The sequence below is a fragment of the Scyliorhinus torazame genome, chromosome 11 (assembly GCF_047496885.1).
Source record: "Scyliorhinus torazame isolate Kashiwa2021f chromosome 11, sScyTor2.1, whole genome shotgun sequence".
NCBI lineage: Eukaryota > Metazoa > Chordata > Chondrichthyes > Carcharhiniformes > Scyliorhinidae > Scyliorhinus > Scyliorhinus torazame.
Window position 1 is genome coordinate 112,431,850 of NC_092717.1, and position 19,411 is coordinate 112,451,260.

At 48.0% G+C, this 19,411-nt stretch overlaps 1 protein-coding gene across 3 annotated transcripts in view; it reads left to right on the top strand.

Annotated features, from left to right (window-relative positions):
• The first annotated feature begins 1,540 nt into the window (after positions 1–1,540).
• The window catches only part of ppp1r42 (protein phosphatase 1, regulatory subunit 42), a 270,849-nt gene continuing 252,978 nt past the window's right edge, over positions 1,541–19,411 (top strand). For 2 of the 3 annotated variants that reach the window (XM_072467630.1, XM_072467632.1), the window contains exons 1-3: positions 1,610–1,672; positions 7,039–7,260; positions 7,390–7,556. In XM_072467630.1, coding sequence (XP_072323731.1) covers positions 7,129–7,260; positions 7,390–7,556 — 299 coding nt within the window. In that variant the 5' untranslated portion in view covers positions 1,610–1,672; positions 7,039–7,128. Of the gene's footprint in view, positions 1,673–7,038; positions 7,261–7,389; positions 7,557–19,411 lie in introns of all 3 variants that reach the window. The other variant, XM_072467631.1, reaches the window with a different exon arrangement.

Genomic DNA, 19,411 nt, shown 5'->3' on the forward strand with positions numbered 1-19,411 from the left:
TCTGTATTCTCCCTTCGTGTACATGAAGAGGCACCGGAATGTGGTGACTAGGGGCTTTTCACGGTAACTTCATTACAGTGTTATTGTAAGCCTAATTGTGACAATAAAGATTATTATTATTAGTTCACCATGTTAGTAGAAAATTACTTTCTTTTTGTACCTTCTTCTTAAGAGTGAACTTTAATTATTTGGATCTTCAAAGAAGGTTTTTTTTCTTAGTTGATCTTCAGTCCTGGTACGATCTCATGTTCTTGTGCTATGGCCGGCAGGAATGATGCACAATAGTACATCTAGTTCTTGACTAGTTAAAGTAATTTATTTTAAAACAAATGCGTGGTAAAGATAACTATAAGAAATATACTGCAAACTACTAATACATAAAATTATCCTTGAGCAAGTGTGACTATCCACCAACAGGACTAACTCCCAACTCCTCAAGGTACAGTCACATGGCAGATTTACACTGTCATCTGCTGGTCGGAGATAGTGTACAGCATTATACACATGATTGCTTAGATGTGTCATCACACCCATCTTTAAAGCCAATCTCAGGGCCTGTAGGTTGATCCATTACATTGTAAAAAATTACCCTGGACATATCCATTCGGAGAAGGGCAGCACGGTAGCATTGTGGATAGCACAATTGCTTCACAGCTCCAGGTTCCCAAGTTCGATTCCGGCTTGGGTCACTGTCTGTGCGGAGTCTGCACATTCTCCCCGTGTGTGCGTGGGTTTCCTCCGGGTGCTCTGGTTTCCTCCCCCAGTCCAAAGATGTGCAGGTTAGGTGGATTGGCCATGATAAATTGCCCTTAGTGTCCAAAATTGCCCTTAGTGTTGGGTGGGGTTACTGGGTTATGGGGATAGGGTGGAGGTGTTGACCTTGGGTTGGGTGCTCTTTCCAAGAGCCGATGCAGACTCGATGGGCCGAAAGGCCTCCTGTAAATTCTATGATATGAAGTCTCGGTCATCAAACACTCAACATTTGCAGAGAATGCAGGACAAACGCGCATGCCCCAAAATTAGTGCTTTAAACACCTCTAATGACTTCACATGTAATATCTGCAATTTGCAGATCAAGACTTGGCTTTACATCGCATATGCCGACTACACTAACCTAGGTGAATGATTGGGCTTTTTGCTGAACACTGATCTGTCGATCAAGCAACTGCCTAGGAGAATCCATCATGAATATTTATCAAGCAAAGCAGTAGTCCTCGTACTGTCCCCAGGGCTACCTCACTGTATGGTTTAATTTTAACAATTATTGTTTGATTGCCTCCTAGAATTCGCAGTGTTATGGATGCTAGAAATAAGAAAGCATTTATTGCTGATCCACTTGCAGAGTCCTCGATCAATGGTGAACGAAGTGAGCAGTACGAGAAGGTGAAATCATTTATTTGTAGTTATCATTGATCATATACCTAGAACGATGCCGTGCACTGGCAGTATTCAACATTATCCTTACTTGCCCTTTTAGGATGTTCCAGCCCACTGAGCAAATCTTTTTTGGAGGGTTGTGGGGGGTGGCGCTTCACCTGAAAGCAAAATGGCGGCACCCGTTTCCATAGTAACCGACACAGCGTCGCCCACGCGCTTTCAAACGGGGCAATGTTCGAAACGGCCGCGGGGCTGGGGACAGACGCCGGGTAGCTTTACAACGGCACTGTTTAAGGTAAAGTGAATGTTCAGTCCTTTATTCTGTTTGTTTTAAGTGAGTGCGGGGCGAGTCCTTTCCCTACTCTGGTTAATTTGCAGTTGCAATGTTTGGTGTAAGTGACCGGGCCCCTGGAGGCTGTGGATCCACAACCGGTAGTTTCTTCGCTTCCCGGTGTGAGTTGAGCTGGTGAACATTACGGGCCGCTTTATGCCCTGTGGAACAATTTGTCTCAATCGGTTTCGGCTTCGCATTCGCGTTGTGCGGGGTCCGAAGCAGCTTGCCAACGGTAGTCGGTAATGTTGTCATGATCAATTTCCTAAACTACTTTCCCCATTTTAACCCCCCACCTCCCAACTGCGCCGGGTCGGAGAATCGCGGGGGCGGGGGAGAGAGGGAGGGACGGGGGGGCGCCTCTCCGACGCCAGCTCTCTGGTACCGATTCTCGGGCGCCCGCGGGAACGCCGCCGCCGCGCCCCCCCCCCCCCCCCGGCTATCCAGGGATGCTATTAGAGCTGGAGGCAACATGCCTCAAAAAGGGTGGCTCTGTGCAAGGAAAGCCATGCCCGTAGCACCATTGAGAGTAACCTATCTGCTTGGTACATTGCTTTTAAATGTTTTACTTACCTCTCTGAGGGAGTCTTCCTGTTGAATTACCTTCTGAATATCCACCCTGCCTCGGCAGTGCTCACCCCTCCCGGTTGCACAGCCAAAGTTTCAGTTTGGCCGCTGGCAGGCATCATCTGCAGCCCACCCTTAATTGGACTGCATGCTTGGTGTTTGGATCCCAAATGGGAACCTAACTATTTTCAATTTGTAAAACTAAGGATTTGTTACAGCAAAACAGGAGTGATAACATTGACCAATAGGTATTTTTTGTGTGAAAACAAACTTTAATTTAATCAGAGAATTAACCACATTAGCAACAAAGAAATCTGCCACTATATTCCAATCAAGCAACCCACTCATGAATAAAGTTAACAACCAGGGCTTTACTTGCTTTTCTTTGTGCAAAGTCTTTGGAGAGAGAATCATTCAGGACCAACTGAAACACTTGTATTCAGATTAGAGTTCTAAGACCTACTGACTTTTCAGACAGACGTGACTCCTCCTTTGAACTACATCACCTGTACCCAAAGTATAAGGCATTCTTTTGTCTCTTCTTAAAAGATGTCCCTTGACTTCTTTAGGCAGGATAAAACATAATATCCCTCATAAATCATCTACACCCCAGGGGTCCTTCAAATCTGAACAATATCCTATTAGCTAGCAATCTGTAAACAGGAAAATGATTCTCAAGATCTAAAGCAGAACACTTCAACTGCAAATTAATGATTGCCTCACTTTCACAACTCCTTAATCACAGCTCTATCAGTCGTACTGTCTGTATGCATCCTAACCCAGGTTTTAATAACATTACTGCAAAAGAATATAAAATATGACAATTTCTTGTATTCATCGTACTGGAGGCACCCAATTAGAACAAAGAACAAAACAGCACAGGGACAGGCCCTTTGGCCCTCCAAGCCTGTCCCGGTCATGATACCAACCTTTGCCAAAACTCTCAGCACTTCCTTGTGCCATATCCCTCTATACCCATCCTATCCATGTGTTTGTCAAGATGGCTTTTGAATGCCGTTAATGTTTCTGCTTCCACAACCTCCCCAGGCAACATGTTCCAAGCACGCACCACCCTCTGCATAAAAAACCTGCCTCGCACATTTCCTCTGAACCTTCTCCCACAAACCTTAAACCTATGCCCCTGGTGACTGGCCCCTCCACACTGGGAAATAGTACCTGCCCATCCACTCTATCCATGCCTCTCATAATCTTATAGACCTCTTATCAGGTCGCCCCTCAACCTCCGTCATTCTAATGAAAACAGTCCGAGACTATTCAGCCTCTCCACATAACTAACATCCTCTAGACCAGGCAACATCCTGGTAAACCTCCTCTACACCCTCTCCAAAGCCTCCACATCATTCTGGTAGTGTTTCGACCAGAATTGTGCGCAGTATTCCAAGTGCGGCCTTATCAAGGTTCTATACAACTGTAGCATGACTTGCTAGTTTTTATACTCAATGCCCCGTCCAATGAAGGCAAGCATTCCGTCTGCTTTCATAGATTATCATAGAATTTACAGTGCAGAAGGAGGCCATTCGGCCCATCGAGTCTGCACCGGCTCTTGGAAAGAGCACCCTACCCAAGGTCAACACCTCCACCCTATCCCCATAATCCAGTAACCCCACCCAACACGAAGGGCAATTTTGGACACTAAGGGCAATTTATCATGGCCAATCCACCTAACCTGCACATCTTTGGACTGTGGGAGGAAACCAGAGCACCCGGAGGAAACCCACGCACACACGGGGAGGATGTGCAGACTCCGCACAGACAGTAACCCAAGCCGGAATCGAACCTGGGACCCTGGAGCTGTGAAGCAATTGTGCTATCCACAATGCTACTGTGCTTCCCCTAACTTTCTTGACTACCTTGTCCACTTGTGTTGCCACCTTCAAAGATCTGTGGACCTGCATGGCCAGATCTGTCTGACTTTCTATATTCTTAAGTGTTTTGCCATTTACAGTATATTGCCCCTCCATGTTAGGACTACCAAAATGCATTACCTCACAATTAGGAGGCAATCGCTGGGGAAAATATATTTATGGTTTCTGCCATAGAACAGAAACTACAGGCTCAGGATCACCTCATCTATGGACAACAGGGTCCCGGAGCCCCGAGTAAAATCATGCCCAAAGTTCCCATGGCAGTATTTGAAGAGGAGTAGAAGAGTTCTCAATCAACATCATTTGAATAGATTACTTATTCATTATTTGTGCACTAATTGGCATTTCCAATATTACAACTACAAAAAGTATTTTATTAGCTGTAAGGTGCTTTGGGATATCCTGAAAACTTGTAAGTTCTTTCATTAAATACAAAGAAAAATGTTGTAGAGGAAGTGCTAAGAAAATGGGAACCAATGTTTTATTTGGTCACTTGGTACCATTCTCAATCAAATCCTGCCTTGATTTTAAAGGTAGTTACTCTTGCCTTTCCTCTGGCTTAATCTCCAGGACCTGATGGGGTCTGTAGCAAAATGTTTCTGGTGGAGTGTAACTTTTAGCACCATTGAGTGGAGTGCCACTTGATGGCACTTTTGATGACATAGTCTCTACTAGATCTGAATATGAGTTAAAGTGGATGACTCCCATTTGTTACTTTCTTCACCATCTGACAAAGGCCCAATCTAGCAATTATGTCCTTCATTACTCTGCCAGTTCAATCAGTGGTGGTCCCCAACCCATTGTGCAATCTGTGCCCTTGTTACTTTATGTGCTCTGTGTAAAAGAAAGTTCAACACAAAAATATTGATTTGTCAGTTTCTGAGGACTTTGGGATGATAAGTGATAATTATTTTACTTGAAACCATAAGACTTTTTGAATCACTGTTACAGATTCCCAGAGTCATGCCCACATAACTGTACTACTTGGTTTAAATTCTCTTTTTAAAAGACATTTTATTCCAAACATACACAACATCAACAGAATACGCAGTCCATCAAAGCATAATGAACAGTTTGTACAGCTTTTTCCCCTTTTAATCCCTCTTCCCCTGTGACGAACAGCTCCTCAAATAAGGTGATGAACGGTCTCCATCGCCCTTCGAAATCCTCTTCTGACCCCCTCAACTCGAACTTGTTCTTCTCTTGCCGGAGAAAGTCGTTAAAATCACCCAGCCAGGCTGCCACCCCTGGTGACGTATCCGACCTCCAATTCAACAGGATCCTTTGCCGGACAATCGGAGAGGAGAAGGCCAAGACATCGTTCCCCTTTTCCCTCCAACAGCTCTGGCTCCTCTGAGACCCCAAAGATTGCCACCATAGGGTCTGGCCTGACCTCTTTCCCCACTATCCTGGATAATGTCCCAAACATGGCCTCCCAAAGCTCTCCAGCTTCTTGCAACCCCAGAACATGTGAGCGTGATTCGCTGGCCCCTGCCAAACTTCTCACACCCATTGGTCACATCCTGTAAGAACCCACTCATCCTCGCCCAAGTCATGTGTACCTTGTGCACCGCCTTGAACTAAATCAAGCTCACCCTCTCACAAGAGAAGGTTGAGTTCACCCGCTGCATTGCCTCACTAAAGAGTCCCCAAACTATTTCCCTCCCCAACTCCTCCTCCCACTTATGCTTTATCCTCACCACCTGTGCCTCACCCTCCTCCCCTAACCATCCGTATGTATACCCAATCCTACCCTCCCTCAAATCGTCAGGGAGCAGCAGTTGCTCCAATAATGTGTACTCCGGTCACTTGAGGAATGTCTGACACACCTTTCGCGCAAAGTCCCACACCTGCATATACCTAAACTCACTGCCCCTCGGCAGCTCAAACCTCTCCCACAGCTCACCCAGCTCCACAAACATCCCCTCTGAGAGCATATCCCTAACCCGCTCAACCCCCCCCCCCCCAAAATCACCAACACCTGGTTTAAGATGTGGTTCCCACACAGTGTCGTCAACATTGACCCTTTATCGAACTTGAAATGCCTCCTCAACTGGTTCCGTACCCTGATCGTCGAATGTACCACCGGACTCTCCGGGGCTAACGTCAACGGGGCGGCCACGAGAGCCCTCAGACTTGACCCCGTATAGGACTCCTCGTCCAACCTGATCCACTCCACCCCCTCTCTTTCCTCTCTTTCCCTCCCCCCCCCCCCCCGCCTGCCCCCAACAATGCCTCATCATCTCCACATTGTCAGCCCAGTAATAATACATCATGCTCGGGAGAGTCAAACCCCTTTCTGTCTCTGGGCGCAATTCACTCAAATGGGAATTCCTATGTGCCATTTGTAGTTAAAGTGGATTGAGAGCTGAGATGTTTTTTTTTCTTATCTAATTGGGAATAAAGATAGCAATTGAGGATATTGTATTCACTGTGTAGAGTAGTATTGTTTAGCTCGTTTCTGGTGTGATGTTAAAGATTGTAATACTGTGTTAGTAACAGTGTTTGTTTAAAATCTTTTTATTTGTGCAATCACTCCTGGATCACCCTTTCCTCATGGTCTTACAAAAGTAAAATCAAACATTGGAGTTTCTGTCCAGTATCCAGACTGTTGGGATCTGGTCTGGGATTGTAATATAATCAACAGGCTGACAGTCAGTGATAAGTATGTTTTTCACAGGTCACTGAACTTATGTAAATTGATGTAACCTAGACTTAGGACAATTCCCCCACTGACTTCACTGAAACATTGTTCCTTTCATCCTGTGCACCCATTGGTTTTACTGTGGAGAAACTAAAATCAGCCTTACTGTGTTCAGGGTATTTGTATTCTTATATATTTGTATTGTATAATTGTCTGTAAATTTTATTCCACAGGACTATTTAATTTTTTTTGGAAAGAGCCAAGAGTTCAAACAACTTTACTTGAAATAGCTTTAAATCAAGTTCTTTAAAATCTGTTACATCATGGGTCGACTTACAGTGGATCTAATTGCTAAAAGTAGTGTCCATGTAAAGAACAGAAGAGATGAGCCGTTGGAACAATACTTAAAAAAACTAACTCATCTTAATTTTTCAAACAAGAGTATTGATGAAATCGTAAGTTCACTTAATTGGTTAATGCTAAGTCATATTCCCTGATTTTTACTGCGCATGTGATTAAAAGTGAAATACAGTTTATATATGTTGAGTTTTTTTTCTAAAACTATGCTTTTTCTTTTATTTCAGGATGACCTCTCTGTATGCAAGAGCCTGTCTGTCATATATTTATATGACAACAACATCACACAGATTCATAATTTAGATTTTGCCTTTAATCTCACCCATCTGTATCTGCAGAACAATAATATAACACACATCGCAAATTTGTCCTCATTACAAAATCTCTCTAAATTGTAAGCCAATCATAACTTTTATTTTTCAAAATGGAAGGTGAAAGCAAAAATATAATGAGAATAATGGGCTGTACCATTAGCTTAAATAAGAAAGAATTTACATTTATATAGTGCCTTTTATGACCTTGAGATGTCCTGGTTAATTACTATTCCTTTTGAAGTACATTGTTTTAATGTGGGGAAATGTTGAAACCAGTTTACACAGAAAGGTCTCACAAACACAGTAGCATAGTGGTTAGCACAACTGCTTCACAGCTCCAGGGTCCCAGCTTCGATTCCCGGCGTGGGTAACTATCTGTGCGGAGTCTGCACGTTCTCCCCGTGTGCGCGTGGGTTTTCTCCCGGTGCTCCGGTTTCCTCCCACAGTCCAAAGATGTGCAGGTTAGGTGGATTGTCCAAAATTGCCCTTAGTGTTGGGTGGGGTTACTGGGTTATGTGGATAGGGTGGAGGTGTGGGCTTAGGTGGGGTGCTCTTTCCAAGAGCCGGTGCAGACTCGATGGGCCGAATGGCCTCCTTCTGCACTGTAAATTCTATGAAAAACAACATTGATACCAATGACCAAAAAGTGATTGCAGATGGATAAATGCTGGCTGAAACACCACAAGACCTCGGCTCGTTGTCTTCAAATTGTACATGAGATCTGAAAAGACAAAAGGGACTTTAATATATATATATTTTTAAAAATATGTTTATTCAGAATTTTTCAACAAAAATTTTCAGCCATTCAAACCCCCCCCCCCCCCGCAAAAAAAAAGAAAAGAAAAGTAACAGAGTAAGACATAAACATATCAATCCAACATAATACAGAACTTGTACAATGGGTTCCTCCCGCACATATTGACTTTCCCATATATTTATGTTTTTTCTTTCTCAAGTGCCCCGAGGAAAAAACCCTTTCCCTGCCCACCCTAATCCCCCCCCCCCCCCCGAAAGAAACGCCCCCCTCCCTCCCTAGGTTGCTGCTGCTGCCGACCGACTCTGCGAGATAGTCTAGGAACGGTTGCCACCGCCTGAAGAACCCCTGCGCAGACCCTCTCAAGGCAAACTTTATCCTCTCCAGCTTGATGAACCATGCCATGTTGTTTATCCAGGCTTCCACACTGGGGGCTTCGCGTCTTTCCACAATAGCAAGATCCTCCGCCGGGCTACCAGGGACGCAAAGGCCAGGATACCGGCCTCTTTCGCCTCCTGCACTCCCGGCTCGTCCGCCACTCCAAATAGTGCTAGCCCCCAACTTGGCTTCACCTGGACTTTCACCACCTTAGACATAGTCCTCGCAACACCCCTCCAGAACCCATCCAGTGCCGGGCATGACCAGAACATATGGGCGTGATTCGCCGGGCTTCCTGAGCACCTCCCACATCTGTCCTCCACCCCAAAGAACCTACTCAGCCTCGCCCCTGTCATATGCGCTCTGTGAATAACCTTAAACTGTATCAGGCTAAGCCTGGCACACGAGGAAGAGGAATTAACCCTACTTAGGGCATCATCCCACAGACCCTCTTCAATCTCCTCCCCCAACTCCTCCTCCCATTTGCCCTTCAGCTCCTCTACCAAAGCCTCCTCCTCTTCTTTCATCTCCTGATATATCGCCGACACCTTGCCCTCTCCGACCCATACACCCGAAATCACCCTGTCCTGAATCCCCTGTGCCGGGAGCAACGGGAATTCCCTCACCTGCCGCCTCACAAACGCCCTCATTTGCATATACCTGAAAGCGTTTCCCGGGGGTAGCCCAAACTTCTCCTCCAGTGCTCGCAAACGTCCCATCGATGAACAGGTCCCCCATTCTTCTAATCCCTGCCCGATGCCAGCTATGAAACCCCCCGTCCATCCTTCCTGGGACAAACCGATGGTTATCTCTGATCGGGGACCACACCGAGGCTCCCATCGCACCCTTGTGTCATCTCCACTGCCCCCAGATCTTTAGCGTTGCCGCCACCACCGAACTTGTGGTGTATCTTGTCGGCGGGAGCGGCAGCGGTGCCGTCACCAGCCCCCCCAAGCTCGTTCCTTTGCAGGACGCCATCTCCAACCTCTTCCATGCCGCCCCCTCTCCCTCCATCACCCACTTATGGATCATCGCCACGTTGGCTGCCCAATAGTAGCCACCCAGATTCGGCAATGCCAGCCCTCCTCTATCTCTACTACGCTCCAGAAACCCCCTCCCTACCCTCGGGGTCTTGTTTGCCCACACAAAACCCATAATGCTCCTGCTTACCCTCTTAAAAAAGGCCTTGGTGATCATAATTGGAAGGCACTGGAACACAGAAAGAAAGCTCGGGAGGACCATCATTTTAATCGACTGTACTCTGCCCGCTAGCGAGAGTGGCAACATGTTCCATCGTTTGAAGTCCTCCTCCATCTGCTCCACCAGCCGCGTCAAATTAAGTTTATGCAGGGCCCCCCAACTCCTAGCTATTTGGATCCCCAATTACCGAAAGCTCCTTTCCGCCCTCCTCAACGGTAGGTCGTCTATCCCTCTTCCCTGGTCCCCTGGATGCACCACGAAGAGCTCACTTTTACCTACATTGAGCTTATAGCCCGAGAAGTCCCCAAACTCCCTTAGGATCTGCATGACCTCCACCATCCCCTCCACTGAATCCGCCACATACAGCAGCAGGTTGTCTGCATACAGCGACACTCGATGCTCCTCTCCCCCTCGGACCACCCCCCTACATTTCCTGGACTCCCTTAATGCCATGGCCAAAGGTTCAATTGCTAATGCAAACAACAGTGGGGACAGGGGGCACCCCTGCCTCGTCCCTTTATACAGCCGAAAATACTCCGACCTCCGCCGATTCGTAACCACAGTCGCCACCGGGGCTCTATGTAGGAGCTTAACCCAACTGATAAACCCCTCCCCAAACCCAAACCTCCGCAACACTTCCCAGAGATAATCCCACTCTAGTCGGTCAAAGGCCTTCTCCGTGTCCATAGCTGCCACTATCTCTGCCTCTCCCTCCACCGATGGCATCATTATCATGTTTAGGAGCCTCTGCACATTGGTGTTTGGCTGCCTGCCCTTTACAAATCCCGTCTGGTCCCCGTGAATCACCCCCGGGACACAGTCCTCAATCCTCGTAGCCAGCACTTTTGCCAGCAACTTAGCATTCACGTTAAGGAGCGAAATCGGCCTATACGACCCACATTGCAGTGGGTCCTTATCCCGCTTTAGGATCAAAGAGATCATCGCCTCAGACATTGTCGGGGGCAGGGTCCCCCCCTTCCCTTGCTTCATTGAAGGTCCTTACCAGCAACGGGGCTAAAAGATCTACGTACTTCCTGTAGAACTCAACCGGGAACCCATCTGGACCCGGGGCCTTCCCCGCCTGCATGCTCCCCAGTCCTTTAAGCAGCTCCTCCAACCCAATTGGCGCCCCCAAACCAGCCACCTCCAGCTCCTCCACCCTCGGGAACCTCAGTTGGTCCAAAAATCGTCGCATCCCCTCTTCCCCCGCTGGGGGCTGAGATCTGTACAGCTCCTTAAAGAAGGCCTTAAATGCCTCATTTACTTTCACCGCACTCCGCACCGTAGTTCCTCTTCCATCCTTGACTCCACCTATCTCCCACGCTGCCATCCTCTTATGGAGCTGATGTGCCAGCATCCAGCTCGCCTTCTCCCCATACTCATACGTCGCCCCCTGTGCTTTCCTCCACTGCGCCTCTGCCTTCCCTGTGGTCAACAGGTCGAATTCCGTCTGGAGACTTCGCCTCTCCCTAAGTAGTCCCTCTTCAGGGGCCTCTGCATATCTCCTGTCCACCCTTAAAATCTCCTCCACTAACCTCTCCCATTCCCTGCCCTCTCTCTTCTCCCTGTGAGCCCTGATGGAGATTAACTCTCCCTGACCACCGCCTTCAGCGCCTCCCATACTACCCCCACCTGCACCTCCCCGTTGTCGTTGGCCTCCAAATACTTTTCAATGCACCCCTGTACCCTCCCGCACACCTCCTCATCTGCCAGTAATCCCACATCCAAACGCCACAGCGGGCGTTGGTCCCTCTCCTCTCCCAACTCCAGTTCCACCCAGTGCGGGGTGTGGTCTGAGATGGCTATGGCCGAATACTCCGTTCCCTCCACTTTCGGGATCAGCGCCCTGCTCAGAACAAAAAAATCTATCCGGGAGTAGGCTTTGTGTACGTGGGAGAAAAAAGAAAATTCCCTGGCCAGGGGCCTGGCAACTCTCCACGGATCCACTCCCCCCATCTGGTCCATAAACCCCCTAAGCACCTTGGCCGCAGCCGGCCTCTTCCCGGTCCTAGATCTGGAACGATCTAATGCTGGGTCCAACACCGTGTTAAACCCCCCCCCCCATTATCAAGCTTCCTACCTCCAGGTCCGGAATGCGACCCAACATATGCTTCATAAATCCAGCATCGTCCCAGTTCGGGGCGTATACCTTTACCAATACCACCCATGCCCCCTGCAGCCTACCGCTCACCATCACGTATTGATCTCCATTGTCCACTACTATGTTCTTGGCCTCAAACGACACCCGCTTCCCCACCAGTATTGCCACCCCTCTATTCTTCGCATCCAGCCCCGAATGGAATACCTGTCCTACCTATCCCTTTCTTAACCTGACCTGGTCAGCTACCTTCAAATGTGTCTCCTGAAGCATGACCACGTCTGCCTTCACTCCCTTTAAGTGCGTGAAGACTCGGGCCCTCTTTACCGGCCCATTCAGGCCCCTCACATTCCAAGTTATCAGCCGGATTGGGGGGCTACCCCCCCCCTCCCCCCCCCCCCCCCCCCCCCCGCCCCTGCCGACTAGCCACCTCCTGTTTTAGGCCAGTCCCGTGCCCGCACCTCCCGCACCCTCCAGTCCCCCAGACGGGGAACCCCCGCCCCGACCATCTCTTCTGTTTTCAGTTCCCCCCTCGGCCAATGCAACCCTATTTTCCCCCCCTCCCCCCGCTAGATCCATATCTAGCTCTTTTGCTCCCCCATAACACTCCCGTAAGTCAGCTGACCCCGGCTTCCCCCGCCTTCCCGTTGACCCCCCCCCGTGTGGAAATCCCCCCTCCTCCTCCTCCCCAGCAATCGGTGTGCGCTCCTCCACCCCCCCCCCCCCTCCGCCCTTCCCTAACGTGGGAAAAAGCCTGCGCTTTCCTGAGCCAGCCCCGCCCCCTCTGGCGCAGTTCCTGGTGCGGCCTTATCCCAATTCCCCCATCCCCGGGCCTCCCCTCCCTCCAGCACCAGCGCCCACATTCTCCACAGTCTCCCCATCAGATCTCTTCCCCCATCCCCATCCATCGCCCCACCCGTGGAACATTCCTTACGCATAGTTAAAACCCTGTATACAACCGACATTCCCCCCCCCCACAACCACAGACCCTCAGTCTGAGTCCAATTGTTCAGTTTGAATAAAGGTCCAAGCCTCTTCAGGCGTTTCAAAGTAGTGGTGTCGATCCTGAAATGTGACCCACAGTTGCGTTGGCTGCAGCACTCCAAATCTCACCCCCTTCTTATGCAGCACCGCCTTGGCCCGATTAAAACCAGCTCTCTCCTTTGCCACCTCCGCGCTGCAGTCCTGGTAGATTCGGATCACCGCATTCTCCCACCTGCTGCTCCGTTCCTTCTTGGCCCACCTCAGGACACACTCTCTGTCCACGAAACAATGAAACCTCACCACTACCGCCCTTGGCGGCTCGTTGGCCTTGGGTCTTTTCGCCAGGACCCGATGAGCCCCATCTAGCTCCAGGGGACTCGGTGAGGCCTCCGCACCCATTAGCGAATGGAGCATCGTGCTCACATACGCCCCGGCATCGGCCCCCTCCACCCCTTCAGGGAGACCCAGAATCCGAAGATTCTTCCTCCTCGACCTGTTCTCCAGGTCCTCGAATCTTTCGGCCCACCTCTTGTGCAGCGCCTCGTGCGCCTCCATCTTCACCGCCAGGCCCAAAATCTCGTCCTCGTTCTCGGTGGCTTTTTACCGCACCTCTCGGATCTCTACCCCTTGGGCCTTCTGGGTCTCCTTCAGCCCCTCGATCGCCGTCAGCAGTGGCGTCAGCACCTCTTTCTTAAGCTCCTCTACGCAGCGCCTGAGAAACTCCTGCTGCTCCGGCCCCCATGCTGCTCGATCTCAACCCTCCGCCATCTTGTTTTTTCTCCCTCGTTTCTTTCGCTACTCCAAAGCCGCTTTTTTTACCGCTCCCCTTCTGGTCCACTCCATCAACTGTGGAAGGGGGACCTTGCTCTCACCTTCCCACACGTCGAAAAATTTCCGTTGGGGCCCTTCTGGAGAGCCCGAAAGTCCGTCTAGCGGGAGCCGCCAAAATGTGCGGCTTAGCTCCGCATCGCCGCAACCGGAAGTCCGACTTTAATATTTAATTTGAATGATGGCACCTCTGACAGTGTAGCACTCTCCAACTTACTCAATTTTGCACCACTGGGGTGCAAACTGAGACTTTTGGCTGGATTTTCCCCTTTGAGGCGGGAACCTTGACTTCCGGTGGCAACATGTAAAAGAGCTGTTTTAAACGAGGTGGCTCCCGCCAGAACTTTTGTTAAAGCCCTTTTCGCCCGTTTTTGGAGGAGATTTGGGCTGGCCTTTGGTTAGTTCGATGGGTTAAGACTTCCATGACAAAGAGATGCCCAATAAATACAAGACGAGGCAGAAGAAACATCATCGAACTTGGAAGCCTCGAGAGATGTCTGTGAGAAAAGGGAGGCCCCTGCAAAACGGTGGCCTCAGAGACTACAGTGGGAGATCTCTGAGGATCATGAAAGAGCGATTGAGGGAGTGATGTCCTCGATTCAAGCGACGTTGGCAAAAAGTGGATGAAATGGTAAAGGTGAAGGGTGCTGAGTTAAAAGAGGTGGAGGTGGCTCTTTCAAGCAAAGTGACCAGATCACCTCTCTGGAAGTGGCAATGACATGGATGGCCAGTGACAACAAGGCATTAAGAGCCAAGGTGGACAATTTGGACAAAGCTTATGTTGCAAATGATTTGGAGGATGGTGGGGGAGGGGGAAATGGCACCCTATCCTGAGTTGGATCGTGTCCACGGGTTGTTGAAGCACCATGCCGGTGAGCCACTGCGTGCGATCATTGCGCTTTCGCAGTTTTCAAGGTAAAGACAGAGTTCTGTGGTGGACAAAAAACATTGGGACTCCAGATTTGAAGGCCACATAGTGAAGATCTATCAAGATGTTGGAGCGGAGCTGGCCAAGAGGCATGCAGCATTGAACAAGGCCAAGGTTGTGTTGTATCGGAGCAATGCTTGATTTGGCCTCCGAGTGATTTATGAATCGAAGGATTACTACAAACTCTGGAAGAGGCTGAGGCGTTTGTGCAGAAACATGAACTGGAATCGTGATAACTGTGAATTATATTAGTTGGTCTGGAGGTGTGAGATTAATTTTTGGGTTTTGGTGGAGTGTTTATTGGGCGTTTTGGAGCTTTGTACTTGGATTTTTACTGTGGGTTTTGTGGGATGGGTGTTGTTGTTCATGTATTTTTTTTACTGGAATGATTAAAGTTGGATTTGCGCGAGGGGGCTGGTTGGTGTTAGCTAGATGGTTAGTTCACGGGAATGGAGGGATGGGGCATCTGCAGCTCATGCTGTGGGGGAGGGGTGGTTAGCATGATCTTAGTTATTTTGTTTTCGTTTTGGTAGTGGTTTGGGAGGGGATCGGGAGCCTTTGTTTGCCTTGTTTGCTGGGTTATTTAGGTGTGTTGATGAGAGGTGGGGGGGTGTTCTTTGATGGTTGCTATAAATTGTTCTGTCCTGATGGGGGAATTTGGTGACCATCTGGGTGGGCTTGGTGTCAGCTCTCGTTAAGTAGTTGTTGGATGCCCCACAGGGAGGAATGGCTGACTCTGGGCTGGGGTGAGGGGGGGTGGGGTTGAGGACCCCCTATTCAGCTAGTCACTTGGAATGTGAGGGGGTTAAACAGCCCGGTAAAAAGATTTAAGGTGTTTGCACACCTTAGGAGTTTGAAGACTGATGTGGTGCTGTTGGTAGAGACCCATTTGCCGATTAAATATCAGACAAGATTAAGGAAGGGCTGGGTGGGGCAAGTATTTCATTCGGGATTTGACAGTAGGGCCCAGGGGGTTGCGATTTTGATTAATAAAAAGTATCTTTTTTGGCGGCTAAGATTCTGATAGTTCCAAATGGAACGTACGTAATGGTCAGTGGGTCATTGACTGGTACCCGGGTGGTCTTAGTCTATGTATGTGCACCAAATTGGGATGACACAGTTTTTCTCAATAAGTTGCTGACTTGTGTTCCCGATCTGGACTCACAGCAGTTAATCCAGGGAGCGGATCTTTGTATTGCACTCTCGACTGGATAGATCGACGCCTAAATCTTTGAGTCCTTTTGGGGTGGCACACAAATGCCTTGAGCTCTAGGTATTTTTAGCTGGAGAGAGACACAAGGCAGGGGTGTGGGTGTCCATTGTCATTACTATTGTTTGCCTTGGCAGCTGGGCCTTTGGCCAAAGCATTGAAGTCATCTATGAGGTGAAGGAGGATAGAAAGGGGTGGTAGGGAGCATAGGGTGTCTCTGTACATGGATGATTTGTTGTTGTATGTGATGGACCCTCTGTCCTGTATAGAGGAGATAATGAAGCTGCTTAGGAGTTTTGGCTCTTTCTCAGGATATAAATTGAACCTGGGCAAAAGCGAATGCTTTCCGGTGAATCTCCCAGGGGCAGTAGCTGATCTGGGGAGGTTGCCTTTTTGCTTGGCCAGGTCCAACTTCCGTTATCTGGGAATCCGTGTGGCCCATGATTGGGCCTGGCTCCATAAAGTGGGCCTGGCTCCATAAACTAAATTTTGCAGGTCTGGTAAATGGTGTCAAGGCTGACTTGAGGAAGTGAGATCACCTTCCTCTGTCTCTGGCGGGCAGGATCCAGTCAGTAAAGATTAATATTTTCCCAAGGTTTCTATATTTGTTTCAGTGTCTTTCTTTATGAATGTCAATAAAATGATACCTTCTTATTCATATCATAGATATTCTATGATATCTTCACGGATTCACAGGGTGTTCTTGCAGAGGGAAAGGCAATTGTCGGGGTCTAACATTGCCCAATTTGTCATTTTATTCTTGGGCGTCGAATATTGAGAAGATGCAAGGTGGTTTATGGGTACGGAGTCCATTTGGGGCGAATGGAGAGGAGTGTCTGTAGAGGCACTAGCTTGAGGGGCTTGGTTACCGCTCCACTTCCATTTTCTCCTGCGAAGTGGACTTCGAGTCCAGTGGTTGTGGCCACTCTGAGAATATGGAGACAGTTCAGGCAAAATTTCAAGCTGGGTCCCGTGTCATTGTTGGGCACATTCTGCGGTAACCATTATTTTGTTCCAGCAGCCTTGGACTTGTCGTTTTTGACGTGGGAAGTGGAAGGGTTGAAGCGGTTCGGGGACATGTTTATAGAAGGGAAGTTCACTGGTTTTGAGGAGTGGCTGGGCAAGTTCCAACGCCCAAGAACTAATCTGTTTAGGTGTGTAACTTATTGTGTAAAGAGATTCCTCCTTCCCTTGGGACCATCGTTGATGAATAGCTTTCTTTCAATGGTTGAGCTGGGGAAAGGGAAGATAAATGGATATTTATAGCCGGCTGGTGTTGGTGGAGCAAGCTCGATTGGATGAGGTAAAAGGGAAGTGGGAGAGAGAGCTGGGTCAGGCATTTGAAGTGGGGATGTGTGGAATGAAACTCTACAGAGTAAACTCCACTTCCTCGTGTGCTGGGATCAGCTTGATTCAGTTCAAGTTGATTCATAGGACATGGATGAGTGGGTTTTTTCAGGAGGTAGAGGACTGCTGTGAGCGTTCTTCATGGGGTCCAGCGAATCACATGCATATGTTCTGGTCTTGCCTAAACATGTGAGCTTTAGTGTCTCCTTCAGCACCATGCCAGGAATTCTTGCGTTGGAGCCTTGTCTTTTGGTGGCTAACTTTGGGGTTTCAAACTCACAGGAATGATAGATGGGGGTGAAGGCGGAAACTCTGGCCTTCGCCCCGCTGATAGCCCAAAGGCGAGTTCTACTTGGGTGGAGGACTCCGGTTTCGCCTCGTGTTTTGCCATGGTTAAGTGATCTTATGGAGTTCTTACACTTAGAAAAGGTCGAGTATATCATCAGAGGTTCGGCAGAAGGATTCAATTCGAGGTGGCAGCCTTCGATTTCCTATTTCAGGGAGATGTTCACTGTCAGATGTTGCTGGGGGGGGTTGGGTTCGGGATTTGTTTTGGGTTTTTGTCTTGGTTGTTTTTCTTTGTAGGGATGGGAGGCGGGGAAGTTGTTGAGTCTAGAATTGTAATTGTACTTGTTGTGTAATATGGTTTTTACGGTGTTATATTGAAAAATATTTCTTTAAAATATATATATTTTTAAAGAATCGGATATCATGTGTTGGGTTATTTTCTGACATTGTTTTCCTGACTTCTGAAAATCAGGGAACTTTCACAAGATTTTGCACTCGGGGAGTCAGTGTTAGGCCAGAATTGGGAACGGTGCCTCCTGAAGCAGGCCTGAAGTGACAGCATGACTGAGATACAGCGAGGCGAAATGAGCTAGTTAGAAGACCTGCCTCGATTTGCTGGGACATTATCTCAGTCCTGTATATGGTTGTTAGGCACCTTAGCCCTCACCCCCCACTCTCATCACCCCCCCCCCCCCACCCATCTAGCCTTATGCCCTTGGTCCCATGCTATTCCATGCCTCCATGACCCTTCAACCTCCATGCTCTTCTATCACCTCCATGTGCCTTCCATGCCCTTATACATCCTCCAAAATCAATCTCTCTATGTCCACTTTACACAGAACCAATAAGCCATATAATTACACACGGAAGTCTTTGAAATGCCCCTGAAACTAGCAAACAGGCCTTGAAAATTTCTTTTGAAAAATCGGTTTCTCTTACATCCTATAAAAGTGACAATCAAACAAAGCTCGCACTCCCTTTCACAACTCTGTAAACATTGCCTACTGGTCTGAATGTTTTAATCTGATTTGGAGCTAAGCCAAGCATTTATAATGAGGCTATACAAAAAAATCAAATGTCTGGTCATCTGTTAAACTTGCACCTGTTGAAACAGTAGACAGATGGTTTCATTATGAATGCTTGACTGAGCTCCAAGAATAGATGTGAGGTGGTGATTCGGTATAATCTACTTATGTACAAAACCTTACATTTTATCTTTGGATAATGTTGCTGAGGGAAAGAATGTAGATGGTTATAGGAGTAGATTGAGGGTAGATCCTTGCCTGACGTTTAAATTACAGTGTGGAGACTGATCCCTAGATAGTTGTCTTTCTGACATTTAGGACGTGACTTTTTAGGAGTCGATCAAACTACATGGATATTTAAAAACGGCAGATGGGACCTTGATGGGTAAGTCCCATTCCCAATTCCAGTGGATCCATTTTTTTCTGGCTGGGGGAAGGGAGCAATGTGAACACTTGAGCTCAAAAAGCCCCTATTTTGACTGTTCTAAGGGCATTAACACACAGCGTGGGAGTCAAAAATTGATGGAGTAGAAAGACATGCTAATGTAGGGGGGATAAGGTCTGTTTAAGTGTCATGATCTGAAGTTTTTAAAATCATACCCTCTTTAAACATGGGGGGAAAAAACTAAAGCTGTTAGTGGGAGTTAACACTTGTCTGTTTGATTGTTTTATTGACAATTTTATATGTTAGAATAAAACATTACCATCTGTTCAAACAGTGTTAATGGAGTTCTTTGTTGAAATTTCTCAAGGACTATTATTATATCATTATGAATATTGGCTGAGTTTCAATAGTTACAGTTATTTCAACAGAATGTTCTCCGTTCATAGTTTAGCAGTTTAAAGAGGCTATTAACGAAACTAATTGCTTCTAATGAATAGACGTTTGATTACT